This window comes from Gopherus flavomarginatus, chromosome 8 (genome assembly GCF_025201925.1).
Source record: "Gopherus flavomarginatus isolate rGopFla2 chromosome 8, rGopFla2.mat.asm, whole genome shotgun sequence".
NCBI classification, from domain to species: Eukaryota; Metazoa; Chordata; order Testudines; family Testudinidae; genus Gopherus; species Gopherus flavomarginatus.
The window spans coordinates 107,891,116-107,918,944 of record NC_066624.1 but is presented as its reverse complement, the minus strand read 5'-3'; the positions used below and the strand labels follow the sequence as shown (position 1 = coordinate 107,918,944).

Sequence of the window (27,829 nt, the reverse complement as noted above, 5' to 3'; positions counted from 1 at the left end):
TGTGGGGGGGTGTGTGGATGGACATGGGGGTGCTCTGTGCTGGGGGGGTGAGGGACTCCAGGGGTGACTCTAGGGGGGTATACTCCAGAAGGCACTGGGTGTGTGTGGGGGGGTGTGTGGATGGACATGGGGGTGCTCTGTGCTGGGGCGGTGAGGGACTCCAGGGGTGACTCTAGGGGGGTATACTCCAGAAGGCACTGGGTGTGTGTGAGTGGACTAGGGGGCACTCTGTGCTGGGAGAGGTGAGAGACTCCAGGGTGCTGTGTGGGGGTGGAGGATGGATGGACTCTAGGGGGTGCTCTGTGAGGGGGGGTGAGGGACTCCAGGGGTGACTCTAGGGGGGTATACTCCAGAAGGCACTGGGTGTGTGTGTGGGGGTGTGTGTGGATGGACCTGGGGGCACTCTGTGATGGGGGGGGTGAGGGACTCCAGGGGTGACTCTAGGGGGGTATACTCCAGAAGGCATTGGGTGTGTATGGGGGTGTGTGTGGATGGACATGGGGGCGCTCTGTGCTGGGGGGGTGAGGGACTCCAGGGGTGACTCTAGGGGGGTATACTCCAGAAGGCATTGGGTGTGTTGGGGGGGGTGTGTGGATGGACATGGGGGCGCTCTGTGCTGGGGGGGTGAGGGACTCCAGGGGTGACTCTAAGGGGGTATACTCCAGAAGGCATTGGGTGTGTATGGGGGTGTGTGTGGATGGACATGGGGGTGCTCTGTGCTGGGGGGGGTGAGGGACTCCAGGGGTGACTCTAGGGGGGTATACTCCAGAAGGCATTGGGTGTGTATGGGGGGTGTGTGGATGGACATGGGGTCGCTCTGTGCTGGGGGGGTGAGGGACTCCAGGGGTGACTCTAGGCGGGGTATACTCCAGAAGGCACTGGGTGTGCTGGGGGATATACACCAGAGGCTGGTGTCTGTAACCCCCCCCCCCCGAGCCAGCGCAGCAGTGGGGCTGTGTGCGGCTGAAGTGGCTCCCCCTCCCCCCTCAGAGCTGCCCTGCACCGAGCCACCCACACGTACAGCGCCGGCTTTACTGAGCACACCGAGCAGCGACACACACAGCGATTCTGTACAAGAGGCACCGCGCCCGTGGGCGACCCGGCTCCCCCTCCTGGATGTGGCAGCCAGGGCAGTGCTGGGGCCTCCTGGGCTCAGGCAGCTCTGCCTGACAACCCAACGGCGCCTCCTTGTGCTGCCGGGCGGCACTGCACTGGGGCGAGCTCCGAACTGCTGCGGGGGCGGGGGAGAGTCAATGCCCGGGAGTGCTGATGACAGGGGGTGGTGCCAGCTTTGCCTGCAGCCCAGCCACTGCCACCCATGCTGCAGCCATTTGCATGGCGCTGGGGGGCACTGGCAGCTGGCGCTGTTCAGGGGGATTTCTCACCCACCTGTCCCCCTGGAACCTCCCAGCCCAGCCCTACAACTTCCCTGTGGCCTGAGCATACGGGGGCCTTTGCACTGGCAGGATGCTTCCCTATGGGGCTTGGCTCAGGCCTCTGTGCCCAGCTCTGAGCATGGCATGGCACTGGGCCCACGTTACCCTGACTGGGAGCTGTAGGGCTGGGTGAACAAGGCGTGGGCTGCAGCCACCACGTTCTGCCCTGGGACGGGCAACATTTGCTTCCACACATGGGGTCTTCCAGCCGCTTTGAGATATGGCCCCACAGTAGCTTTTGGCCCTCCGTGCCAGCAGCATTGGGGCCTATCCCCTGCCTCCCCCAGGTCTGGTCCCTCCCACTGCCCCTCGAGAGTTTTGGGGATCCCCCTCCCCCCGGCTGCGCCGCTGGCAGGGCTCACTGGGCCAGCTCCTGCTCGCCGATGGGGAGCCAGAGGAGGGGAGCTGGCTCCAAGGCTCGGAGTGGGGGTGGAGGCAGGACACACCCAGCTGGAAGTGGACCCAGTCTGTAGTTTCCCTGCTGCCTGTTACATCAGCCCCACGAGGAACTGGCCAGAGGAGCCTTCGCCACCTCGTCTGCAGCTCTGTCCGGCATCTGTCCCTGCGAGCCCCGGCCCCGCACAGAGGCTCTCCCCGCAGACTCGCTGGCGGGCAGGCGGATGGCAGAGAGAAGCAGCAGGATCAGACGGACGGCTTGGCACACGCAAGGCAAAGGGCAGAGAGAGGCATGGCCGCGGGGCACTGGCGCTCACCACACGGAGCACTTGTGAGCTGGGTTCATCGGTGAGTTCTTGGGGCAGTGGAAGACCCGGCCAAACTCCTCAAACTGGGAGACGCTGCCCAGCACCCTGGGGAATGGAGAGAGGGCTCAGGAAAGGGGGGCTGGCAGGCCGACAAGGGCAGCGCTGCACCTGGCACTGCAATGCAGCCACCTCTGAAGCGAGAGGAGGCAGCTGTTAGCGGCACTGTCCTGAAGGTCGGGGCATGATCCCACTGCCCAGTGGGGAGTGGGCAGTGCCAGGGTTAATCCCCTGCCCTGGTGTATGGACAGTGAGGAGGGGCCACTGGCTCTGCCTGGGCTGGTGCCCATGGAGGGGCAGCCTCTGGGGCACCAACCTAGGGCACACTCAGGTCCAAGACCCAATGACAGCCCTTGTGCTGCCCCCTGCTGGCCTGGCCTGTGCTCCAGCTGGGGACCCCACTCCAAGCCCGTGGCCTTGGCTCACCCGTCTTGGGTGCCCTCACCCTGACCTGCCGCAGCCTCTTCCTGCCCCACAATCGCGTGGGCTCAGCCCCAGGGCAGGAGCAGTCAGACTGGCCCGAGAGACCCCAGAACATGCGCCCCTCCGCTCCCAGTCCGCCCAGTGCAATGACTGGTTTAACACTTTCTCATCCTCACTGGGGCAGGGCACCCACTGCCCTCCCTCCTGCCTGCCCTGGGCCCACTGGCCCCAGGCCTGTGCTCCCTGCGCCCCCTGCTGGCTGGCCAGCTGCTCTGAGCGCATGCTCAGGACAATTCGAGCCCCAGGTGGAGCTGGGCCGTGCCCCGAGGAACTTCCAGCCAAACCTACATTCAGAGGCTGGGGGTCCCGAGGCAGAGGGCAGAGTGGAGGGACTTGCCGCACCTCCTAGTGGCCACACCCAGCAGGTGCAGCGGCCCCAGGTACCTGTAGTGCTCCGGGGCGTGTTTGTCGGTCAGCACCTGCAGGTAGATGGACTGCGAGCGCCTCTTGATACACCAGTTCTGCAGATGGGAGAGAAACCACAGTGAGCACCACAGCTGGGAGGGCAAAGGGTTGAGGGGGTCTAGATGAGCACTGGAGCTGGGCAGGAGCACAGGGCCCCCAGCAGCAGAGGGGAGACTGGCAGGGGCCAGGTCAGCGAGGCAGCCAGGGCCTTTCAGCTGTCCCAGGACAAGGGTCTCCCAGCGGGATCTGTGGGACAGGGAAAGGCCAGAGCAGAGCAGGTGGAGGTAAAACAAGTTGGGTGGGTCCCAGCCTTGCCCCGGGGGAGCAGGTGCAGGGTGCTGAGCCAGCCGGTGTCTGGGCTTTAACGGGATATTCCCTAAAGCTGCATCTCAGATGTCCCAGTCCGGCTGGGCACCCCTGGCAGGCCAGAGCTGGCAGCGAACACCTCGCAGACCCCCCCGTCTCTGAGCACGCTGGCCAGACGGGGGCGCTAGCAGAGCCCAGGGAACTCCCTGCATCTAGGCTTGGGAACACCACCGCTTCCACCATCACTCAGGGCAGGGAGATGCTTCCTGGCATCCCCACTCCCCATTCGCCCCCATTCCCCACCCCATCCCACAGCCCCTGAGGCAGAGGGAGAGGCGTGAGCATTGTCCCCATCTAACCCCCCCACTCCTCCTGTGTCATTTCTGCTCAGGAGAGACCCAGGGCTGGGGTGCCAGGAGGCTGCGGGTGGGGAGCCCAGGGTTGGCAGGGCTGAGGCAGCGTGGCAGTGGTTCGGGGCCCCTCGCCGGGCACTACCACCCCCTGGTGGCGGGGCGTTACCTGGGCGAAGGCGATGAAGAAGAGCTGGTCATGGGTGTATTTCAGGCGGTGCAGGGGGTGCTCCGGCCCGTGCTCTCGCACCCACTTCTGATAGGCCTGCAAAACACAGGCACACTTAGTGCGGGGGGCTTCCCACCCCCAGCTGCCCCCTCTCTGTCCCAGGCACCTCAGGCTGGGCCCAGCAGCCGTGTAAATCTGGCTGGGGATGGCAGGAGGGTCACAGCCTCTCCCAGCTAAAGCAGAGGCGCAGATGGTGGCCATGGGGCTCCCTGGGGGGGAGGGGGCGCTGTGCTCTGCTCCCGAGCCTGGGCGTGGGTGGATGCGGAGTCCCCTAGAGTAACACCAGCAAAGCCTCCTCCCAGTCAGCTGCTGCCCCACAGATCCCGTCCCTCAGCCGTTCTCCTGTCGCTGTCTTGCAGGTCTCTCCCCACCACTGCCCTGCAGATAGCCGCCCCTCCCCATCGCTGCCCTGCAGGTCCCTCCCCCCACGGCCATTCTCCATGACACCGGGTGGCGGGCAGAAGGGCCAGGGGCGCTGGGCGCCCTCCGTCACTTACATAGTAGGCCAGTTTGAGCCCCCCCCATGTCGGCGATGTTCTCCCCCAGCGTGTGCTTCCCGTTCACCTGTGGAGAGAGGAGCAGGGGCTCACACAGCCCTGGTCGGGTGCACCCCCAGCCTTCCAACACACCACCTCAAACTGGGGCCATCCCAGCCCCTGCCCCTGCCCTACCAACCTGGCTCCCAGGCTCAGCCCCTGCCCCCACCAGCCCATCTTTCCGGGAGGCCAGCCTGAGGGGATCAGCCCCTGGGTGCCGGCTGATGGCAGGGGCCCTTGGGGGGGCTGCATTGCCGGGAGCCAGCACCCTCCCTCTCGTGACGTAGACACTATGGGTGGCATAGAGGGAAAGATGAACTGCCCCTTCCAATCACTGGAGCGGAGCTCAGAGAGCCACAACCCAGAGCCCCTGCTCTCCCCCCACACCCTGCCCGGCTCTGGCTGCTGCAGTCTGTGCCTCAGTATCCTGGTCAGAGCAGAGCCCTTATAAATCCATGTGCTGGGGGGGAACAATCTGGGGCAAGCCCCAGACCCAGGTGAATGTCCCCCAGCAGCAAGGGGCACCCAGGCCAGCCCCACTCCCCCGGCAGCAAGGGGCACGCCGGGCCCAGGCCAGCCCCACTCCCCCGGCAGCAAGAGGCATGCCGGGCCCAGGCCAGCCCCACTCCCCCGGCAGCAAGGGGCACGCCAGGCCCAGGCCAGCCTGCCACGTCAGCAGGCCCCACCCAGGGGCCAGGCCATTCCCCCCCTCCCCGGCAGCGAGGGGCACCCCGGGCCCAGGCCGGCCCCGCTCCCCCGGCAGCGAGGGGTGCCCCGGGTCCAGGCTGGCCCCACTCCCCCGGCAGCGAGGGGTACCCCGGGCCCAGGCCAGCCTGCCACGTCAGCAGGCCCCACCCAGGGGCCAGGCCATTCCCCCCCCTCCCCGGCAGCGAGGGGCACCCCGGGCCCAGGCCGGCCCCGCTCCCCCGGCAGCGAGGGGCGCCCCGGACCCAGGCCGGCCCCGCTCCCCTGACAGCGAGGGGTGCCCCGGGCTCACCCGCTGGTTGTAGACAGTGAAGTTGTCGTACAGGTTGACGATGCACTGGGCCTTCTTCAGGAACTTGCTGTAGGAGGCCTCTGTCCACCAGTGCACCAGGTTCCCGTGCCGATCGTACTGGCCCCCTGTGGGCACACGGCACAGGTGGAAGGGGCTCTGGGGGCAGAGCTGGGATTGGAACCCAGGAGTCCTGGCTCCCTGTCCCCCACTGTAACTACCCCTCCTCAGCTGGTTCTGCCCCCCAGTGACAGAGGGCCACGTAGGGAGCTGTTTGCCAGGCCCTGGCAGTGAGTGCGCTGTCGGCTGAGGGCCAGGCGCCACTCCTGGACCAGCCAGAGGGAGGCGCTGTTCCAGAGGCTGCCCAGGGCTCAGCTCATGCGGCTGCCATCTGGCCCTTTGCATCTCCTTCACCCCCGAGCCCCGTCCCTGACCCCAGCGAACAGGCGCCATGCCTCAGGGCGGGCACTCGTGGGTCCCAGCTCTGGCCCGGAGCAGCAGAAACCATGTGGGGGAGGAGGCTCACCCCAGTCATCGTAGCCGTGGGTCAGCTCGTGCCCAATGATGGTGCCGATTCCACCGTAGTTCAGGGACCTTTCGGCAGGAGGAGACAAGACACGACCCCATCAGCAATGGGGGATGGGGTCTGAGTGGGCGCGCGCACACCCACCCATCAGCAGCGAATGGGCAGAGGGCAAGTGAGAGGCTGCCCCACGCCCACGGCAGGGCACTGACTTGGGTGTCTGCGGCCCGAGAGGTGGTTCTGGCTGGGCCCAGCCCAGCAGGGGCAGTTCTGAGCTACCCCCAGGGTTTGGTCCCTGAGAGCCCTGCTTGCTGCTTCGCCCCAGGGCTGGGATCCTCCACAGGCACAAGGGCTGCTCCCTGGATTCCCCCACCCATCCCCTGCCCCCCTGGCACTGACGGGCGGGGGGGTCAGAGTGGTGGGCGGTGCTGCAGGGCCCTGTACTCACTGTGGGAACTCAGGGTCGTACAGTGTGGGCTGCAGGATCCCAGCGGGGAACACTGTGGGGAGAGGAGGGAGTGTTATGGGGAGGGGGCTGTGACGAACTGGGAATGTTCCTAATGTTTTCTCTGAATACTGTGCTGGTGCCTCAGTGTCCCCTATGCAGTTCTTAAGTATCTAGGTGGTGGGGTAAGGGGGTATGATTGCTGCAGAGCAAGGGGCCAGTGCACCTAAATGCCTGGCACTCTGTCTCCTAGCAACTGATCGCCTGGGCCCCTCCTCTGCAAAGGTGCCAGCTGAAGGTGTTGGAGACAAAGAGATCAGGTGACCTGCTGGCCCGGGAAAGGAGCTGAGCAGAGAGGAGGGGCTGGAGGGGGTTGTTAGTCTGGAGCTGGCTGGGGACGAGGAGTGAAGTGCAGACATGGGGGTCTGGCTCACTGCCCCCCAGAATGGACCCAGCCGAGGGGTCCGGTTCGCTGTACCTATAAGCTCTGTTTTAGACCCTGTTCCTGTCATCGAATAAACCTCTGTTTTACTGGCTGGCTGAGAGTCACGTCTGACTGCAAAGTGGGGGTGCAGAACCCGGTGGCTTCCCCAGGACCCCGCTGGGGTGGACTCGCTGTGGGAAGCGCACGGAGGGGCAGAGGATGCTGAATGCTCCAAGGAGAGACCCAGGAGGTGAAGACGTGTGAGCTTCTTGCCCTGAACAAGTCTGCTCCAAGGGAGAGGAGGCTCCCCAAAGTCCTGCCTGGCTTGGTGGGGAGCAGTTCCAGAGCATCGCCCGGGGACTCCGTGACATGGGCACCTCCCACTACCCTCTCACCCCAGTCAAGGGTCCCCCATTCACTGCTCTCTCACCCCGAGCAAGGCCAGATCACAGCGAGGGGACCCTGCCTGGGCCAGGCACACAGGGCTCCTACTGAGACCCAACCTCACCCACCAGCTCTGGACAAATACATCATGGCGTGGGTCAGCCCCCAGCTCCCTGAGGCAGCCGTGCTCTATCCTGCCCCTCCCCCAGCTCTGTCGATACCCCCCATGCCTGACCCACAGCCCCCTGCTATCCTGGCCCTGCCTCCACCTCCACCGATGCCCCCCAATCCTGACCCACAGCACCCTGCTACCTTGGCCCTGCCCCTACCTCTGCCAATTTCCCTCCCTTTCAACCCGCAGCCTCCCCCATTACTGTTTCAGTCCCTGTCACACCCTAGCTTGGCTGAGGTACCACCCCCTGGCCCTCGCCAGTCTGGGTGCCCCCCCAGTGACCCAGAGCAGACATGTTCAGAAGCCCGGGGAATGCCGGATGCGGCCGCACCCATCTGGTTCTTGTTGGGCAAGTAGTAGGCATTCAGGGCCTGGGGGGGCAGCAGCCACCTGCAAAGAGACAGCCGAGAAACCGAGGTCAGCACTCGGGCGGTGAGGGCCAGTTGCCCCACCAACTCCCCAGCCACAGGGGAGTCTCTGCTCATGTGGTGTGGCGTGAGGGAAACTGGAAGAGGACAGAGTGCCGGGCGGGGCAGCCTCTGACCCCTAATACCCACAGGATGGTGCCAGGCTAGTCTCTAGCCTGGCCTCCCTCCCCCCTGGGCACGGGCCCCCATGGCTGACCAGGCTGGCCAGTCAAGGTCGGTGCCTGCGACAGCTGTGGGGGCCACATGCTGCTGGATCTGGGCAGGGTCACCACCCCCTTGATCAGCCAGCCTGACGGAAAGGCTCGGCCCCTGTGCCCCGACATCAGCCCAGACGCCCCTGCAGATGCCAGGGCTTCGCTCGCCCTCCAGGTGGCAGGTGGGCACAAGCAGTGAGGCATTTGCCTGTCTGTGCACACTGACCACTAGAGGCCGCCACACTCCTGGGGAAACGCCTTGGCTGAGGTGGGGCCCCTTGATTTCTAGGGAGAGGAGCAATGTGGGGGGCTGGACCCCAGAGCCCCAGCAGCAACCTCTGTGGGGACAAGAGGGCTCCTGGCCATGCGGAGCAGAGCCTCCTGCAGCAGCCAGTGTAGCGCACACCATTGTCTTTCGCCGAGCTGGCTGAGTGGGGCTTGAATCGGCGCCGGCAGGCAGGGGCTGGCCACACTCGGAGCACATGCCAGAGCCCAGACGGTGCCCACAGGTTGTGGGTCCCTCCCGTCACAGAGGGATCCCTAAAGACCCCCGGCCGACTCTTAGGGGCCTCTTAGGGATCTGGGGCAAAAATCAGTACTTGGTCCTGCTAGTGAAGGCAGGGGGCTGGACTTGATGATCTTTCAAGGTCCCTTCCAGTCCTAGGAGATAGGATATCTCCATTAATAATTCTGCCCCTGCCCCATTCCCGCTGGAGAGGCCAAGCGCAGGCCCGAGGCGATGGATACCTACGCAGACTTGTCCACCTCCTGCCGGATCTTCTTCACCGACAGCTTGATGCTGAACTTGATGCTGTTGAGGATATTCTTGAAATACGTCTTCTCGTGGACTTCGAACTGCAGCGGGGACACAGCCCAGGTCAAGCGGGGAAGGGCAGGGGGCTTCTCCCTGGGACTCCCCTTCTCAGCCAGCCCTCCGGGACCAGGAGCCAGAGCTGGGATGTCCCGTCCCTCCCAGCCCCTGCACTTGCTGTAGCCCCGAGGCTCCCTGGTCTGCATGCAGGCTCATCCCCAGGATGGATGGAGGGTCCTGTACCACACTGAGCAGGTGCAAGAGTGTCTCCCTCTAGTGGTGGCGCCTGAGACAGAGCGTATGCCCACGTGATGGTAGCCATGTAAGTGCTGTTGTGGGGGTGGCTCAGCCAGAGCCAGGGGAGCAAAGGACTTTGGGAGGGTCCTGAGCCTCATGACCTGCTGATCACTCCCCCCAGCAAGACTCCTGCCACAGGCTGACAAGAGCAGCAGCTCCTGCTGGCCAAGGAGTCCAGGCAGGGCCAGGGGCCACTGGCTAGAGCAGGAGAAAGGGAGGGGCACTGCTGGATCTCTCCCAGCCTGGGTGTGAAGATGGTCCCTCTAGGGGTGCAGCGCGGGCCCCTCGCACACTCGCCTCGTACTCCTTATCGATGGCATCTGGTTTCAGCAGGAAGTCCGGGTACCCAATCATCACCATCATGTACTGGAGCTGCAAGGAGGGCACATGCCCTGGTCTGAGCCTGCCCTGATCTCATGGGGCTGACGGGCGTGTGTCTGAGCACAGCGCCGCCCCCTGCTGGATGCAACAATAGACGGTGGCGCTGCTGCTCTAGCTGTCTGGACAGAGGCCCGTGTGCTGGAAGGGGCAGGCGGTGATCCTAGCCCCAGTTCTGCACGGAGGCGTTGGCCTGTGGCTGCAGCAGCCGGATGGCAGCACCGTCTGTGTGGCCGTGGCTGGCCAGGTCTAGGCGCGCGGCTCGCCCCGTGGACGGGCCCAGCCAGCCCCAAGCAGGGCTCCACTCTGCGTGGGTGCAGGGCCCTTATGGGTTGGCCGCCAGGCAGCAGAGTTTCCCTCTCCTGGCTGGAGAATCCCACATGCCCAACTTTGGGACTGGTGAGGCGGCCTGTGGCCCATGCAGTTCAGAGCCCCCCTCGCCATCTGAGCTCCAGCTCCCCTGGGAGTGCCCCAAGCCCTGGATGTTGCGATTGGCTGGCCCCTTGGTGCCTCACCTTGGCTCGAGCCGCACGTTTGGTCTCTTCGTCCATCCAGTCGAGCTCGTCCAGCCGCTGATCCAGGGTGTGCTTGATGTCCTCCACCAGCTGCTGCACCTGCTCGGCACAACCGCGCCCGCGTCACAGCCTTACCAGGGTTCCTCGTAGCACACGCCCAGGACACTGGGCCCAGGGTGGGTACCAACCTCCCCTACACAGCTGCTTCCTCCATGACTGCCACGCCCACAAAGGCTTAAGCCACGCCTAGTGGTTGCTGGGTAACAGGGCCGGGCCCTGAGCATGCCACCAATCACTGGGCATTTGGCCTGAAGATGCACGGCTCCTGTCTTGTGTTTCACTGGCCCGGGTGTGGTCACTGGTGGGATTCCCTGCCTCCCCCAGTCCGGCTGGATCTGGGGGGGGTTCCCAGCCCACCCCCCACCTGTGCCTACCTTGGCCTTGCTGGAGGAGGAGAAATACTCCTCCACGAAGAGGGCCCCCAAGGCCATGCCGAAGTGCTTGTTGGCCTGGCTCAGGCACATCTTGTCCAGCTCCAGCTGCTTCTCGGTGCCCTCCATCTCCCTGGAGAGCTCATGGATAGCGTCGCGGAAGGGCGTGGAGAGGTGCTCGCTCAGCACCACCACAATGCGCCACAGCATGTAGTTGTGAAGGATCCTGGGAGGGGGAGAGACGGGGACCGGCTGGGAGGGAGAGCGTTTTATACCCCCGGAGGCCTGAGCCTCTCCCTCCTCTGCCTCAGGGGCCACGGGATGGGGTGGGGAGCAGGAGGGTGAATGGGGAGCGGGATGCCAGGAAGCATCTCCCTGCATTGAGTGACGGTGGAAGAGGCGGCGTTCCCAAACCCTAGTTGCAAGGAGTTCCCTGGGCTCTGCTAGTGCCCCTGGCTGGCCAGCGTGCTCGGAGATGGGGGTGTCACGTTATTGACTTGAACTGGGACCGTATAGAACATGGTTGCAACCAAGGTCCTGTAGTGGCACCAAATCTTGTATAAAGGGGTCTTAGACACCTCATCTGACAAGGTTATAGTTGGCTGGTAATGATTATGCTGTCTGTATGTGTGTATCATTTTTGTAGTTGAAATTCTGAATATTGTCTCTATACTGTCTGTATTTCAAACTTCTGCTATGCTTCTGGGTGACACCTCAGACAAGTTGGTGTCAGCTCTGCCTAGCCTGCTGGATGGCCCATTAAGAACCATCAGCTACACAACTGATCCATTGAGAGAAGGCAGATACACCTCGTAACTCAGCAAAGTATGCAGGGACTGGCCCATGTGACTCCAGACTCCATTTTGCTGTAATTTTCCACAGTAAGGACAAAGAGGTTCTTACACCTGGAAAAGCCTATAAAAGACTGATGCCTCATCTCCATCTTGTCTTCAATCCTGCTTCTACCTCTGGAGGGACTTTGCTACAAACTGAAGCTCTGAACAAAGGACTGAATGACCCATCCCAGCTGGGGATGTTCCAGATACTTGATTTGACCTGCAGTTTATTCTATCACTGCTACAAGCCTGAACCAAGAACTTTGCCATCACTGTATGTAATTGATTCCATTTAACCAATTCTAGCTCTCATCTCTATCTTTTTCCTTTGATGAATAAACCTTTAGATTCTAAAGGGTTGGCAACAGCGTGATTTGTGGGTAAGATCTGATGTGTATATTGACCTGGGTCTGGGGCTTGGTCCTTTGGGATCAAGAGAACCTTTTTCCTTTTACTGGGGTATTGGTTTTCATAACCATTCATCCCCAGGACGAGTGGCACTGGTGGGGATACTGGGAAACTGGAGTGTCTAACGAAATTGCTTCTATAACTTGTGGTTAGCCAGTGGGGTGAGACCAAAGCCCTCTTTGTCTGGCTGGTTTTGTTTGCCTTAGAGGTGGAAAAACCCCAGCCTTGGGCTGTGACTGCCTTGTTTTAAGCAATTTGTCCTGAATTGGCTCTCTCAGTTGGGTCCCGCCAGAACCACCGTTGTTACAGGGGGTCTGCGAGGTGTTTGCTGCCAGCTCTGGAGTACCAGGGGTGCCCAGCCGGACTGGGGCGTCTGAGATGCAGCTTTAGGGAATATCCCATTAAAGCCCAGACGCTGGCTGGCTCAGTGCCCTGCACCTGCGCGCAGCTGAATTGCCTGTGTAATGAATTGGTTTAGCCGGGTGATTTGTAATGTATTTGATTAGCTCTGAAATGCTATTTTCCACTCAGTGTGTGTGTGGCCGGGAGCGGGGATCCCTGGGTGGTGCAGAAGGGAGCTGGCGGAGGGGGGTCCCTCTGGGTGGCCACGGGGTGTTTGTGTGTGCGGAGGGGGATCCCGGGGCATGTGCACAGCTTGTAGCCGGGTACGCCGGGGAGGGGCGGGGAGGGATCCCTCTGTGCATGGAGGGAGCCTACAGTACAAAGGGCACTGTGTGCTGCGGGGGTGGGGTGGTTGCCTGTGGCCATGCTGGAGGGGAGAGCCCAGGCATGGTGGGGGGAGGGCAGGGGGAGCTCACCATGCTGGGGGGATGGGGCAGTGCAGCTCTGTGAGCATGGCAGGGGTGGTGGGTTGCATGTGGTGGTCTCCTGTGCCCCAGCAGACAGCTGCAGCAGCCCATTGGCATTCAGGAGGCAGGCGAGTCCCGGCAGATCAATGGCCATTAGTGAGATGTCCTGTCCAGGGAGCTGATCAAAGGCAGGAGACGCAGGAGATTCGGCTGAGGAGGAGCCGTGCCCACAAATCCTCACTGCAGAAATCCCTGGCCAGGCCCCTTCGGCCCTGAGCCAGGCCCGTTAAGGTCTCATCCTCCCCGTCACCTTGCCAGAAAGCCTGAGCAGGAGACGGGGCTTCTGCTGGGATCTGCTCCCTGCCACCTGCTGCCAGGCTCCAATCACACCTGTGTGCCTGAGGGTCCCGGAGGGGCCCCCACACTCTGACCCCAAGGCATGACCGGCATGTCCCAGAGCCCCACTTTCCCCACAGAGCCCTGCTATCCGGCCGTGTGTCTGGAGCAAGAAGAAGCATGAGGCGTCTGGTAGAGCCCTGCACCCTGGCAGTGCCCCGCTGGCCGGTACCTGCTGGGCGTGCTGCGGATGAGCTCCGACACCTTCTGCATGTAGTCAGCGGCCAGCAGCACCACCTCCTCCTCCTCGGAGAAGTTATCATGGAAGATCCGATCCAGCAGGCGCTTCCACTTGACCTGGGGGTGAGGGAGAGGGCACTGTGACCAGAGGGGCCTCGCCTTCTCCAGAGCCCCCCGCACTCTGCATCTGGCCCAGGCCCATGGGCAGTGATTCAGCCTGGGCTTGCCCCACCGCAGTGACCTAACACGGCCCATGTCTGAGTGCCCCTCTGCAGTCTCTGAACTGGTGCGGATTGCACTGCCCTCCAGAAGGGACTTGGGGGCCAGCCCCCCTCAGGGGAGGAGAAGAGCCAAGAGGGCATTTATCTGGGCACCTCAGCTGGGCTGTCCCTCCCCCAGCGCCCCAGCAGGGTACTCACAGTGGGGGTGATGCGTTGCAGCTCCCCCAGCGTCACCTTGTTGTACATGGTGCTGATGTCCCTGCGCAGGTCGTCGTACTCAGAGACCGTGATCTGGGCAGGACAGATGCATCAGGGCCGCGCTTTGCGTGAGCCTCCAGGCTGGGGGTGCCACGGGGCCAGCCACGGGCAGGGAGTCTAGGGCTAAGCATTCCCTCTCATAGGTCTCACTGCTCCCCTGACCCCGCAAAGGCCTGGGGCCCCTCACTCATTCCCCAGCCATGTGATGCTGGGAGGTGGATGCCACCCTGGGGTGCTCACTGCTGCTCCCCGCTATCCTGCAGGGTCCCTTCTCCCTGCACCCTGCGTAGGGTGCAACCCAGTCAGACTTTGCTGCCCTTTGATCTCCATTCTGCAGCTCGGTGTCCCCTCAGTGCAGCTGGCTAACGGGTCCCTGGAGCAGGAGGCCACTCAGCCTAGCTGTGCCCAGCCCCGGGGCAGTGCCAGGGTGTGGGGATGGGCAGCAACCAAGCTGCCTTGGGAATGAGACCGTTTCCTGTAACAGGGACTCACCAGTCAGCCCCGGGCTCCAGGCACCAGCCCCCCAGCATGTCCCCTCCCCGCCCAGGGACCCCCGCACACACTGGGTGTGCTGGGCTGCAACCTGCTCCCTCGAGAGGCCGGAGGCTGGGCAAGCGGCGCTCAGTGCTAGCATGGGGTTGAACCCAGGCTGCCAAGGGCTGACCCCACACGAGGGCACTGTCCCCTTGGCCCTGGCTGGGCCCCCACCTTCCCCATGTGGCTGTAGGGGGCTAGTTCCTCGCAAGCTGGGAGCCGCTTGTGCCCGAAGAGCCCCCCTCCCCTGCCCTGTGTGACACCCCCTGGAGCCCCACGGGGGCAGCCAGGCCAGCGGGTCTGGGCTGAGCAGGGACTCACATTGGCCAGTCTCTGCTCCAGCTGCAGGATCTCTTCCGCCTTCTGCGCCACATGCTCTGCTCCCAGCAGGCCCAGCAGCCGCTCCATGAACAGGCGGTACGCCGCCAGGATCTGGGCACGAGGCGAGGGGTCAGCCGGGGGGGGGGTGCGGTGCAACTCCATCCTTGGGCAGGGGGGCTCGGACCCAGGGGATCATGGGGTCACGCCTGACCGGGGGGAGGGGGAGCAGGCTAATGGGGGTCAGGCCTGGCCGGGGGGAAGGGCAAAGGGCCAAGAGGAGGGGGGATCAGGCCCAGTGGGGAGGAAGCTAAGGGAGTCAGGCCTGGCTGGGGGGAGGGGCCAAAGGGGGGGTCAGGCCTGGCTTGGGGGAGAGGCAAAGGACCAAGGGGGAGTCAGGCCCAGTGGGGAGGAAGCTAAGGGAGTCAGGCCTGGCTGGGGGGAGGGGCCAAAGGGGGGGGTCAGGCCTGGCTGGGGGGAGGGGCAGAGGGCCAAGGGGGGGGTCAGGTCCAGTGGGGAGGAAGCTAAGGGGGTCAGGCCTGGCTGGGGGGAGGGGCCAAAGGGGAGGTCAGGCCTGGCTGGGGGGAGGGGCAGAGGGCCAAGGGGGGGTCAGGCCCAGAGGGGAGGATGCTAAGGGGGTCAGGCCTGGCCGAGGGGAGGGGCATAGGGCCACGGGGGGGGGGGTCAGGCCCAGTGAGAAGGAAGCTAAGGGGGTCAGGCCTGGCTGGGGGGAGGGGCCAAAGGGGGGGGTCAAGCCTGGCCGAGGGGAGGGGCATAGGGCCAAGGGGGGGTCAGGCCCAGTGAGAAGGAAGCTAAGGGGGTCAGGCCTGGCTGGGGGGAGGGGCCAAAGGGGGGGGTCAAGCCTGGCCGAGGGGAGGGGCATAGGGCCAAGGGGAGGGTCAGGCCCAGTGGGGAGGAAGCTAAGGGGGTCAGGCCTGGCTGGGGGGAGGGGCCAAAGGGGGGGGTCAAGCCTGGCCGAGGGGAGGGGCAGAGGGCCAAGGGGGGGGGTCAGGCCCTGTGGGGAGGATGTTAAGGGGGTCAGGCCTGGCCGAGGGGAGGGGCATAGGACCACGGGGGGGGTCAGGCCCAGTGACAAGGAAGCTAAGGGGGTCAGGCCTGGCTGGGGGGAGGGGCCAAAGGGGGGGGTCAGGCCTGGCTGGGGGGAGGGGCATAGGGCCAAGGGGGGGGTCAGGCCCAGTGGGGAGGAAGCTAAGGGGGTCAGGCCTGGCCGAGGGGAGGGGCATAGGACCACGGGGGGGGTCAGGCCCAGTGACAAGGAAGCTAAGGGGGTCAGGCCTGGCTGGGGGGAAGGGCCAAGGGGGAGTCAGGCCCAGTGGGGAGGAAGCTAAGGGGGTCAGGCCTGGCTGGGGGGAGGGGCCAAAGGGGGGGGTCAGGCCTGGCTGGGGGGAGGGGCATAGGGCCAAGGGGGGGGTCAGGCCCAGTGGGGAGGAAGCTAAGGGGGTCAGGCCTGGCCGAGGGGAGGGGCATAGGACCACGGGGGGGGTCAGGCCCAGTGACAAGGAAGCTAAGGGGGTCAGGCCTGGCTGGGGGGAAGGGCCAAGGGGGAGTCAGGCCCAGTGGGGAGGAAGCTAAGGGGGTCAGGCCTGGCTGGGGGGAGGGGCCAAAGGGGGGGGTCAGGCCTGGCCGAGGGGAGGGGCAGAGGGCCAAGGGGGGGGGTCAGGCCCAGTGGGGAGGAAGCTAAGGGGGTCAGGCCTGGCTGGGGGGAGGGGCCAAAGGGGGGGGTCAGGCCTGGCTGGGGGGAGGGGCATAGGGCCAAGGGGGGGGTCAGGCCCAGTGGGGAGGAAGCTAAGGGGGTCAGGCCTGACGGGGGCAGGGGACACCGCCCTGGCCTGGGAGGAGGGGCAGCAGGATGTGGGGCTTGGGGGGGTCACGTCTCCCCCCCCCCGCTGCCCAACTCGGGACGTTTTGCTGGTGACGGGATTTCACCCTGTCTGCTCCAGAAGCTCCAATCCCCGTAGAGCTTCTGAACCCTCTGATTGGCTGCCTGCCCCATTAGCCCGCCCCCTGGGGCTGAGCCACCAATCAGCTGCCGTGGGCAGAGCTCCCGCCCCGCTGCCTCCCCCTCGAGTGTCATAGGAGGGCGGAGCTAAAGAGCCCAGCAGCCCCGCCCCCTGGTCCCCACCTGCAGCCAGCAAAGACAGGGCAGCGCCTGCCCCGGCCAGGGGCGAAGGGCCAGGAGGAGCCGAGGTGGGGGGTTGGGGGGACAATGTGGGTTTGGGACCTGGGGGCAGAATTAGTGGCCAGGCAGGTGGGGCCAGAGTAACTTCCCCCAACATCCCTACCCACAAACACCCCCACACCTGCACCCCACACACCCCTCCTCCCATACACCCCACAGCCCCATACAGGACGGTCAGGGGGAGATCACACACACACAGGATGGGCTCGGGGATATCTCACATATATATATATACACACACACACACACAGAGGATGGGAAGGGGAGATCTCACACACACATAGGACGGGCACAGGGAGCTCACATACACACACACACACACACACAAGACGGGCAGGGGGAGATCACACACACTCTCACACACACACACACACACACACACACACACACACACACTCTCTCTCACACGCACACGATGGGCAGGGGGAGATCTCACGTGCACACACACCCCCCAATGGGCAGGGGGAGACCACACATGAAACAAGAGCCTGACAAACACAACTTGTTTAAAATCGCTCCTAATAGTTGGGGCCAGTCTGGTGACTTTTGGGGTCTGACTCATGATTTCTGCTGGTTGGCGACACTGCAGCTGCGCCAGTCTCTCCTCACCCCCGCCCGGCTTGGGTGCAGCTGGTGCTGGATAGGGGCTGCTCCCCTCCGCCCCCTCCCCCCAGGCGATGCCAGCCCCCCCTTCACCTTCTCGCTCTCCTCATCCTGCCCCAGGTACAGGGTTCGCTCGGGCAGCGTCAGCCCGTCCTGGTCAATCTGCAACAGAGCAGAGGAGCTGTGTTAGTGCCTGACCTGGGTACCTTGAGCCCCACCTCCTGGGGCCCCCTCCCCTCCCTGGCTAATGGAGGAGCAGGGAGAGGTGGGGGCTCAGCCTGTGTGGCCGTGCGGGGGGGGGCCTGTCCACGAAGGGGGTGGGTGGATGTGCTTTGTCTGGGGCTCAGGCAGGAGGAAGGTCCAGCTGCCAGGGCAGAGTCTCAGGAGGGAGATTTAACATGGGGAGGGGCTCCCCTGTGTGTGCTCTGGGGCCCTGTGGCGTGGCTGGCTCCAGCCTACCCCTCCCACGCGTGCCAGTCTGGGTAGGGCCCGTGGGGGGCTCTCTCGCGACGGTCCACACCCCCATGCTCAGCCCTCCCACTCCCAGGTGGGTCCTTCCCCGATCAACTCACCCTGCCGGGGGGGGGACGGACCACACCATGTCATCCACCTCAAAGTGCTGGCCGGCTAGGCTGGAGGGTGCTGAGCACTGCTCCACCCACCTAGCCACAGACCAGCCCCCTGAGCAACCCTACAATAACAAACCGGTCCTCTGAGCAACCCTACAGTAATAAACCGGTCCCCTGAGCAACCCTACGATAACGGATCGGCCCCCTGAGCAACCCATGACAACGAATCGGCCCTCTGAGCATTCCTCCTGTAACAGATCAAACCCGCTCCTTCCCTCCCAGCAACCCTCCAATAACAGACCGGCCCTTTGGAGCACCCTTTCAACTAATCAACCCTACAATAACAAACCAGTGTTCCCAGGTGACCCTACAATAACAAAGGACCATGCGTGCGCCCAGGATGCTCCAGGCACCCTCACACAGCACGCTTGCAGGTGAATAAAGTCCGCTCTGCACTGTACGTCCCAGACCTCCGAAGGGTCCGTTATCCACAGCCGAGCCACCAGCCCCTTTAACCACCCTGACCCCCAGCTGATCCCCGACCCCCAGCAAACCCCCTCCGTGATTCTGCCGCCCCCTCAACTGCCTCCCCCCCCGCCCACCATATCAGGAACCTGCCCCACGCTGGCGCCGAGCTCCCATCCCCGCCTTCCTCCTGCCAGCCCTTTGTCCCAGCAACGCAGGATTTTCCCCCTCCCTGATACACACCCAGAATCTGATTTCCCGGCAGACCCCTTTGTGTAATGACTCGGTGGGTGAAACTGCCCCCGGGGAGGGACACATGTCAGGCCAGCCCCATGGGGCACCCCCCAGCCCAGCCCTGCTGCCCACTGCCCGCCCGCTGGCCAGTTTTCAAGGGAGAGTCTCTCCTGGGAAGAAGCAATCAGCTAATGGTGCTGCCCTCCTGCCATCAATTGCGAGGACAAGTAGCTGTACTGAAAAAAATTAATCTATCCCATTGGGTCGGCCTGACCCTTCTAACCTCGCTGGGCTGGGGAGGGGGGCTGCCTCAGCGGGGATGGGGGCGGTTCTGGAGCTGCTGGATCTCAGCTTACCACCCCTAAAGCCGCAGGGACTTTTACTGTTGTGCTGTGTGTTGGCTGCTGCTGTCCTCCTCCCTAGAAGTGGCTGCATTACCCTTTGTTCGCCAAGGGCTCTGGTATCTGCAGGGTGCTGGGGAAGCATGTGGTACTGAGCAATGCTCTCCAGCCCTCTGTCCTCCGGCCAGCATGGTTCGCCCTAACCCCACCCCTCTGGGCTCGCTTGGCTCTGTGACTGGGGCACCAGCACTGGGAACAGACTGAGCCTGTTGGTCTTGCTGAATCGTTTGGTGGGGGGATTAATGGCGGGGGGGCAGGTAAATCTGTCCCAGTCGTCTAGTGGGCAGGGCACTGGGCTGAGAGTCAGGAGACCTGGCTTCTGTTCCCACTGCCCTCCTTGGGCCAGTCATGGCCCTTCCGTGCCTCAGTTTCCCCTCCCACCCTCAGTCTGTCCTGTTCAGATTGTGAGCTTGATGGGGCAGGTGCAGTCCCTTGCCCCCTGTGTAGCACCCATCCTGACCGGGCCCTGATTTCTGGGTGCTCCCGTAACACAGATAGTAACAGCGAGGCCACGCCTGTCCAGCAGCTGCCTGGCCTGTTTCTCGACCCCGCTGTGGCATGGAGCCTGAGCAGCCATCCCTTGTGGGCTGCCTGCCCTGGGGCTGGGCTCTCCTGACCCAGGGCATGTGCAGAGACCCCTGGGCCAAGCTCCACCCCTCGGCTGCAGAGAGCTCCCCCCAGAGCCAGGTGTGCCACATGGACTGATGCTGCCCCGGCCCAGAACACCCCCCCAGGCCTGGCCCTTTAAACCCTCCCATCCCCTGTGGGGGGAGACCCCAGGGTGCTCGGCACACGCTGCCGGCCTGCAGCGGGGAGCAAAGGGCCGGTCCTGCAGGAGCAGCATGAGGGCGGGGTCCATACGAGCGGGTATGGCCCCCTCAAGCACGGGGGAGGGGAACGGCCAGCACCAGAGAGCTGCTAATTACCCACGTGCTGGTGAGATCAGAGCCCCTCCCCACCCCTACAGCCCCGGCTGCGCCCTCTGCTCCAACAGCGCCCCCTGGAGCTGGGGCCAGTGCGGTCCCTTACCGGCTGTGGCCACGAGAGGGCACCATGCTCTTTCGCACCATTACAGCTCCTCAGAGCCCTTGGGCTCAGCCCCCCGGCCCACTGACTCTGGAGCTGAGGGGAGGCCCCAGGGCTGGGAGCACAGGGGAGGGGAAGCTCCTGTCTGAGCCCCCAGGCACTGCGGGGCCTCCGTTCGGTGCAAGCGCTGGGGGGGGGACCAGCCACCGCCCCGAGGTCCCTCATCTCCACAGACCACAGCCCCAGCCATAAACTCCCCAGGCCAGGCCACAGCCTCTAGATCAGAGCACGCAGACCTCCAAAGGACACTCCACTTCCCCAGCACGTCCACAGCACACACCCCCAGCACGCGTGTCCACACCCGCACACACACAGGGCACACGCAACCACACTCTCGTGCACACTCTGCCCCAGTGCGCACAGGCTCTCGCACACTCCCCAGTGTACACCCCCCCAGCATGCACATTCACATAGTTTGCACAGCCCAGTGCACACACAGGCACACCCACACACTCCTCCCGTGCACGCACACACTCCCCCATAATGTGCACAATGCTCTCCCAGTGGGTCTACAGGCTCATTCCCCACGGTGCACCCCCCCCGTGCACTTATGCCTGCACCCATACCCTCTCACACTATGCACACGCACCATGGGAGAGCACAGCCCCAACGTGTGCACACAGATGCTCCCCCAGCACGTATGCACACGCACCCTGTCTCCGCTGCGTGCACGGCTCTGCTGATTGCCTGGAAAATTGCCTGCCATGCTGTTTTGCTAAACACGGCAATTATGCAGAGGGAAATTGCCTTTCTGAAGGTCCCCTCCTGTAGAAGTCACATTAATTCGGGTATAAAAGCCGCTTCTCCGTCGGCGTGGCGCCCAGCACTGCTATGCAAACAAAGGCCGGTTGCCGAGCACGGCGTCCCACAAGCCCCGGCTGTGTCCGAGCAGGCAATCAGCGCCAAATCGCACTTGCTGGTTCGTTTTCCAAGGTAGTTTGACAAGAATAGGGAGGCTGGGAGCCGGCGGCCCAGCCCGCCTGGAACCTCCCCGCCCGTGTGCCCGACTCCACCAATTCCGGCTGCAGCAGGGAACCAGTGTCCAGGGGAACAGAGCCACCTGTGTCTTAAACAGTCCCGCCAGCAACGCAGGCTCCTGTCACTGCTCGGGGCCTGGCGCTGGGAATGAGCTCCAGGGGCGGGCGGGGAATGGCCATGCAGCCAGGGGCACAATCCGCTGCCAGGGCCTCTCTGGTTCCATTTGCTCTCTACATTTCAGAGTCACTGAAGGGCTTGGGGGGGGGGCGGGGGGGAGCACAGGGCATTCCTTCCCCTCCACACAGATCAGCCAGTGCCCCTCACTCCTGACCCGCAGCCCCCTGAGATCCCAGCCCTGCCCCCACAGCTCTGCATTGCCCCTCAATCCCGACCCTCAGCCCCCTGAGATCCCAGCCCTGGGCTCCTAGCTCAGCTCACCCTTTGCCCCTAATCCTGACCCACAGCCCTCCCCCGCCCCAGCCACTATCCCAGCCCTGGGCTCCCCACCCTCCGCTCTGCCAAGGCACCCAACCCGGCCCGTCTGCCCTTTCCTGCCAAAATGGTGCCCCTGATTCTGCCAGCACATGTTGCATGCAGCTCCCCAGCTCCCCAGCTGCCCTCCTGCCTGGACAATGCCCACTGTCCTGATCCCCTCCTCCCATGCCAAGAAGCCAGCTTCCCTGCTTGTCAATTCCCCCTGCTCCCTATTTCTTGGGCACGAGCTGCCTGTTTCGCAAGCAACCCAGCTGGGCTGGGCAGGATTCTGATCCCATTACACCAATTCAGCATGTGCCTTCCAGAGTCAAGCGAGACCAGTAGGGGGAGCCAAAGACTGAGACATTGCCGGGTAGGGCTGAGTGTGTGTCTGCACTGCCTTCTGCTGGCTGGAACTGGAATTGTCCAGCTGTGTGTCAGAGGCCCTATGCTGAGCGCTGTCACTGGAGAGCTGTGACGCGCTAGGTGAACCCAGTTGTGTTCCAGTACACCCACAGCTCCTGTTCAGTGCAGCAGAACTGGGGCTTTCCCCTCCCGTCTGACCAGGGCCCTGTGAGCTGTGGTGCATGGAGTCATTTTGCTGTAAATGTCTGAGTGCTGGGCTTGTGTGCTGGGACAGAGACCCGTTGGAGGTCAGCCTCGCTATGAGACTGTGCTCTCCCCCAGGGCCATGGTACCAGGGGTCATGGTGCATTCTCCATCGCTGGCCATTTTTAAACCCAGTGGGGATGTTTTTCTAGAAGATGGGCTCTAGGAATTGTTCTGGGACAGTTCTCCGGCCTGCGCTATGCGGGGGGAGGGATCAGATGAGATGATCACAATGGTCCCTTCTGGCTTTGGAATCTATGAGACTTTACTTTGGTTCTTTCTTGGTTCATTGTTTTTCCTTAATGGACAAGCCAAGTTGTTCGAAGCTGAAAAACTGTATATGGGGATGACCCCCCAGCCTCAGGGCTCTGTGTGGGCATTGGCAGAGCAATGCCAGCACAGGGCACCCACAGGGCCCATCTTGTGGCATGCAGGTGACATCTCTTGACGCTGCAGGGGAGAGTGACTCAGGGAGCCAGACACCCATGACACATGGGCTCTGCGCCGAGGGGAGGGAGGTGCCTTGGGCAGTGTCTCCTGTTTGATTGGCTGGTGCCTCTGACACTCAGGCCTGATCTGTGTGTTGATTTGCTGGCATGACTGCTCCTGCTGGGATGGTCACCAGCATCTGCCCCCACCTACAGCCTGTGGGGCCTGGCCTGTGGCTTAGGGGGCCGGGGAAGAGATCTAGCAGCTTGGCTGGGTAAGAGGCTGCAGGACAATCAATGTTACTAACCTGAGTTTGGGAGCATCTGATCTTTGCTCGGGGCCCCAGTGCTGCTGACTGACCAACCAGAAGGGGAACCAGGACCGGAAAGGCTGGGATAGCAGAGGCTGCAGGTTAAGAGTGAGGGGCACCAGCAGAGCTGTGGGTGGGGAGCCCAGGGCTGGGGTAACAGGGAGCTGTGGGTCAGGAGTGAGGGGCACCGGCAGAGCTGGGTGTGGGGAGCCCAGGGCTGGGGTAACAGGGGGCTGTGGGTCGGGAATGAGGGACACTGGCAGAGCTGTGTGTGGGGAGCCCAGGGTGGGACAGCAGGGGGCTGTGAGTCAGGAGTGAGGGGCACCAGCAGAGCTGTGTGTGGGGAGCCCAGGGCTGGGGTAACAGGGGGCTGTGGGTCGGGAGTGAGGGGCACTGGCAGAGCTGTGTGTGGGGAGCCCAGGGTGGGACAGCAGGGGGCTGTGAGTCAGGAGTGAGGGGCACCAGCAGAGCTGGGTGTGGGGAGCCCAGGGCTGGGGTAACGGGGCTGTGGGTCGGGAGTGAGGGGCACCAGCAGAGCTGTGTGTGGGGAGCCCAGGGCTGGGGTAACAGGGGGCTGTGGGTCGGGAGTGAGGGGCACCAGCAGAGCTGGGTGTGGGGAGCCCAGGGCTGGGGTAACAAGGGGCTGTGGGTCGGGAGTGAGGGGCACCAGCAGAGCTGTGTGTGGGGAGCCCAGGGCTGGGGTAACAAGGGGCTGTGGGTCGGGAGTGAGGGGCACCAGCAGAGCTGTGGGTGGGGAGCCCAGGGCTGGGGTAACAGGGAGCTGTGGGTCAGGAGTGAGGGGCACCGGCAGAGCTGGGTGTGGGGGGCCCAGGGCTGGGACATCAGGGGGCTGTGGGTCGGGAGTGAGGGGCACTGGCAGAGCTGTGTGTGGGGAGCCCAGGGTGGGACAGCAGGGGCCTGTGAGTCAGGAGTGAGGGGCACCAGCAGAGCTGTGTGTGGGGAGCCCAGGGCTGGGGTAACAAGGGGCTGTGGGTCGGGAGTGAGGGGCACTGGCAGAACTGTGTGTGGGGAGCCCAGGGCTGGGGTAACAGGGGGCTGTGGGTCGGGAGTGAGGGGCACTGGCAGAACTGTGTGTGGGAAGCACAGGGCTGGAACAGCAGGGGCTGCGGATCAGGAGTGAGGGGCTCCAGCAAAGCTATTGGGGAGGCTGCCGTGCCACCTGCCTGGATGACCTCTGGCTTTGCTGAGCCCCCTCGGCCCCACAGAGCAATCGGGGCTGGGCAAGGAGCGGGGCAGCCAGGCTGGCTGTTTCCTCAGCGCTACATGGAGGGTGGTTGGAGCTGCTGGCTGGCAGGCTCCCGTCTGGCGCAGGCGTTTGCAGCCGTCTGTTATCAGCACAGGGCTACACTCCGATGAACTGGAATGGAGAGCGCCCCCTAGCGAGTTATACACCCCAGGCTCTGCAGCCAGCGCCCCCTAGCACCACATTGGGGGCAGTCCTGACTGTGAGGGGAGAGTGCCCCCTGCTGGACCACCCATCCAGCGCCCTGCAGCCTAGCGCCCAGCGTCCAGCGCCCCCTAGTGCCTCACTGGGGCCAGTCACTGTAGTGCAGTGCCCCAAGGAGTCACCCAACCACAGCACCCGGGGCCTTCCTGAGAGGTGTCCGGTTCAAATACAGACTCAGCCAGATCTCGAGTGACCCTAGCCGGAGGCCTCCTGGCTGCAGCTGTCCTGCCCTGCCCTGCCCTGGCGTCCCTCACTCACCCGGATGACGTAGCGGGAGGAGTTCTTGTCGTCCAGGTTGACCGTGAGGGAGAAGAGCGCGGCCGTGCTGTAGACGCCCTGGGTCTTGTAGAGCAGCTCGTTGAAGTCCCAGCGGGCTTGCCGCCCCGTGGCCGGCCCGTCCCAGCCACCGCAGTCCTCAATCACCTCCAGCATGGGCCGTGGCCCCAGGCGGTCGATCTCGCCCACGTCCAGGCAGGAGCGGAAGAACTCCTTGACCTTCCTCTCGGCCGAGGCCCGGGAGCCCCGGCGGACGGGCCGCTGGAGCAGTCGCCGGAGCTTCTCCTCGTTCTGCTCGCCGATGGTGGCGATGATGCCGTAGTGCAGCTTGTCCTCGGGGATGCTGTGCCGGTGCAGCCAGCTGCCGCAGGCGAAGGAGTAGAAGTCCTTGCAGGGGTCGATGGTGGGGTCGATGTTGTTGGCGATGAAGAGGGAGGCCTTGACGAAGGCCTTCTTCTCCTGGCAGTCCTCCAGGCAGTAGGCGGCCTGCTCCATGGCCAGGTACTTGAGCAGAAGCACGCAGCCCAGGATGACGCACAGGCCCGCCGCGAAGACCAGCCCTGAGAGCAGGCAGATCTCGCGCCGGGTCCAGCGCGGCAGCCCCCGGCGCGGCTTCTTGGCCCCGGCCCCGAGCTGGAGGTTGAAGCCGTTGGGCAGGGTGCCGCTGTTGTACTTGCTGGCACACCTCACCTCCTGGAACTCGTCGTAGTGGGCCGTCAGTGAGTAGGTCTTCTCCATGCTGCCAGGCCAAGGGCCACGGCCCAGCTCCGGGGGGATGTGCTCAGGGCAGACAGCGAGGGGGAGAGCTCATGTCTCAGGTCCCAGGGAGCTCCACTGAGGGACCCAGAGCGCCGGCTTTTCCCGCAGGCCCTGCCGATAGCAGTCCCTGGGGGGAGGGGAGACTCTGTTAACTGGGGAAGGTCCCCTCCCTTCCCCTGCTCATAGCAAGTCTGAGCACGACCCGGCCTTGCTGGCTTTTCTCCACAGCCTGGCAGGATGCCTGGCCTCTCCAACCCCTCATCTGACCCTCAGGGCAGGGTCATCCCCTACACGCCGGGGTCTTGGCTTGGGTCTGGCTCTTTTAGCCTGCTGGTGCTCCACCTTCCCAGCCCTCCCCCCTGCCCTGGCACCAACCACCCGGGCACTGGCAGCAGGCAGGATGTGGCCCCAAAGGAGCCACTGCCCGCTGCTCAGGCGGCGATGGAGCCCCACATCACTGTGGAGGAGGAAGTGGGGGCCGTAAAGGGACTCCAGCCACTTGGAATTGGTTTTGAAAGGGGAGCGAGTCCCCTGCCCATCGAGCCTTTGCCATGGGGCAGCACCCCCTGTGCCCGGACAGTCCTGGCTCCGAACTGACGGGGCGCCCCCCGGCAGCTCTGCCAGGGTCTTGTCCGCCAGGCTGGGCCCTGTCGTGGCGTGCCCCACCGAAGTGTGGCTGAAGGACGGGACCAGGGTCCCAAGGGGGAGGAGGGTTCCCCATGGGGAGGGGATGCCCCCCCTCAGCCCTGGGGCTGGGGCCAAGGCTGCACTTGTCCCCTTCTTGGGGGGGGGAGCGTTGGCTGCAGCGGGGGGCGGCTTGGGGGGTCTCCGCTCAGCTTGGTCAGAGACCCCGAATCCCGGACAGTCCGACGCCTCCTCGCAGCCCCGTGGCGCTTCCCGGGAACAAGGAGGGCGGGCGCGGGGCGAGCGAGGGACCCCGGCTCCCAGCCCTGCCTGCCCGGCTCGGGCGGGCCGGGAACTCCCCCTGCCCTGCACGTCGGGGCTAAGCCCAGCGGGGCCCGCCCGGCCCCGGGGAAGCGGAGTCTCGCCCCCGCCTGCGAACTTCGCTCCCCGGCGCTGTTGCGCCTGCGAACGGAGCCGGCAGCCGGCGCCTGGAAGTTGAACTTGCAGCCGGTGAATCCGCCTGGAGCGCGGCGGCTGCAGCTCTCCAGCGCCCGGCCTGGGGGAGGAGGGACAGCGGGACCCTCCAGCGCCCGGCCCGGGAGGGGACAGCGGGACCCTCCAGCGCCCCGCCCGGGAGGGGACAGCGGGACCCTTCAGCGCCCGGCCCGGGAGGGGACATCGGGATCCTCCAGCGCCCCGCCCGGGAGGGGACAGCGGGACCCTCCAGCGCCCAGCGTGGGGGGGAAAGGACCCTCCAGCGCCCGGCCTCGGGGGTGGGGACACGGGAACCTCTAGCGCCCGGCTTCGGCGGGAGGGACAGCGGGATCCTCCAACGCCCGGCTGGGTGGGGGATACGGGACCCTCCAGCGCCTGGTCTAGGGGGGAGCGGGACCCCCCAGCGCCCGGTCGGGGGGGGGCGGGATCCCCCCAGCGCCCGGCTGGGGGGTGAGGCACGGGACCCTCCAGCGCCCGGTCTGGGGGGGGAGCGGGACCCTCCAGCGCCCGTTCCGGGGGGGGAGCGGAACCCCCCAGCGCCCGGCTGGGGGTGGGGCACGGGACCCTCCAGCGCCCGGTCCGGGGGGGGAAGCGGGACCCTGGATCCCCGGCGCAGGCAGGCAGGGGAAGGCGCGGCGCTTACCGGGGCTGCAGGCAGCGGAGCCGGGCGGCAGCGGCAGCCAGGGATGCTCTGGGCTCTCGGCTGCCTTGGGAGCGGGCAGCTCCCCCCGCCCCGCACGGTACCTGTCAGCGCCTGTGCTCAGAGCGCTGCTGCAGCTGGGGCCGGGCGGGGGGACTCGCCTCCGAGCCTCGCCCAGCATCGTCCGGCCTCCCCCGCGGCTGGCACCGGGCTGGCACCGGGCACATGGCTCCTGCCCTCCCCCCCTCGGCTCTGAAGGGAGCTGTGGGGCATCCTGGCCAGCTGGCACGGGGGTGGGCACAGCTGGGGCATGGGGGGAAGCTACGGGCATCAGGATTCCCGCAGTGATGGGAGCCCGTGTTGCCCCCCCCCCAGGCTGGCAGCTGCCTGGGAAAGCACCTAGGGAAGCTGGCATCTCCCAGGTGGGCACCAGGCGGGTTTGTAGGCACTGGCAGGGGCTGGGGCGCTGCTTTGGCACTGTCCTTCTCTGGGCTGCAGTGAGGGGGGGGGACACGTGGGGAAGCCGAGGCCAGGCCAGACCAGGGGTGTCTGAGCAGCAGCTCCTGCCCCTGCCAGGGCCACACGGAATCCAATGGCACAAGGGGGAAAGGCCGGAAATATCGAGCTGCATTGCAGCCGGCTGACCACCATAAATATCCCACTGCTCCTGTCTGGGGGAGCAGGGAGATTTACAGCCCATCAATTACCGCGGGCGTCACTCGCCTTCCTGGGCAAATCTCAGGGCTT

At 64.7% G+C, this 27,829-nt stretch overlaps 1 protein-coding gene across 1 annotated transcript; it reads right to left on the bottom strand.

Moving 5' to 3' along the window:
• Positions 1 to 1,114: 1,114 nt before the first annotated feature.
• ECEL1 (endothelin converting enzyme like 1) lies at positions 1,115 to 27,137 on the bottom strand. Its single transcript, XM_050963803.1, is given in 19 exon segments — positions 1,115 to 2,245; positions 3,065 to 3,141; positions 3,911 to 4,006; positions 4,468 to 4,491; positions 4,493 to 4,534; positions 5,504 to 5,628; positions 6,027 to 6,094; positions 6,472 to 6,523; positions 7,780 to 7,838; positions 8,822 to 8,925; positions 9,476 to 9,550; positions 10,072 to 10,170; positions 10,506 to 10,728; positions 13,124 to 13,248; positions 13,551 to 13,643; positions 14,466 to 14,576; positions 17,359 to 17,427; positions 24,547 to 25,450; positions 27,086 to 27,137. Coding segments are annotated over 18 exon segments (2,298 nt in total). The 5' UTR covers positions 25,303 to 25,450; positions 27,086 to 27,137; the 3' UTR covers positions 1,115 to 2,145.
• Between the last annotated feature and the right edge of the window lie 692 nt (positions 27,138 to 27,829).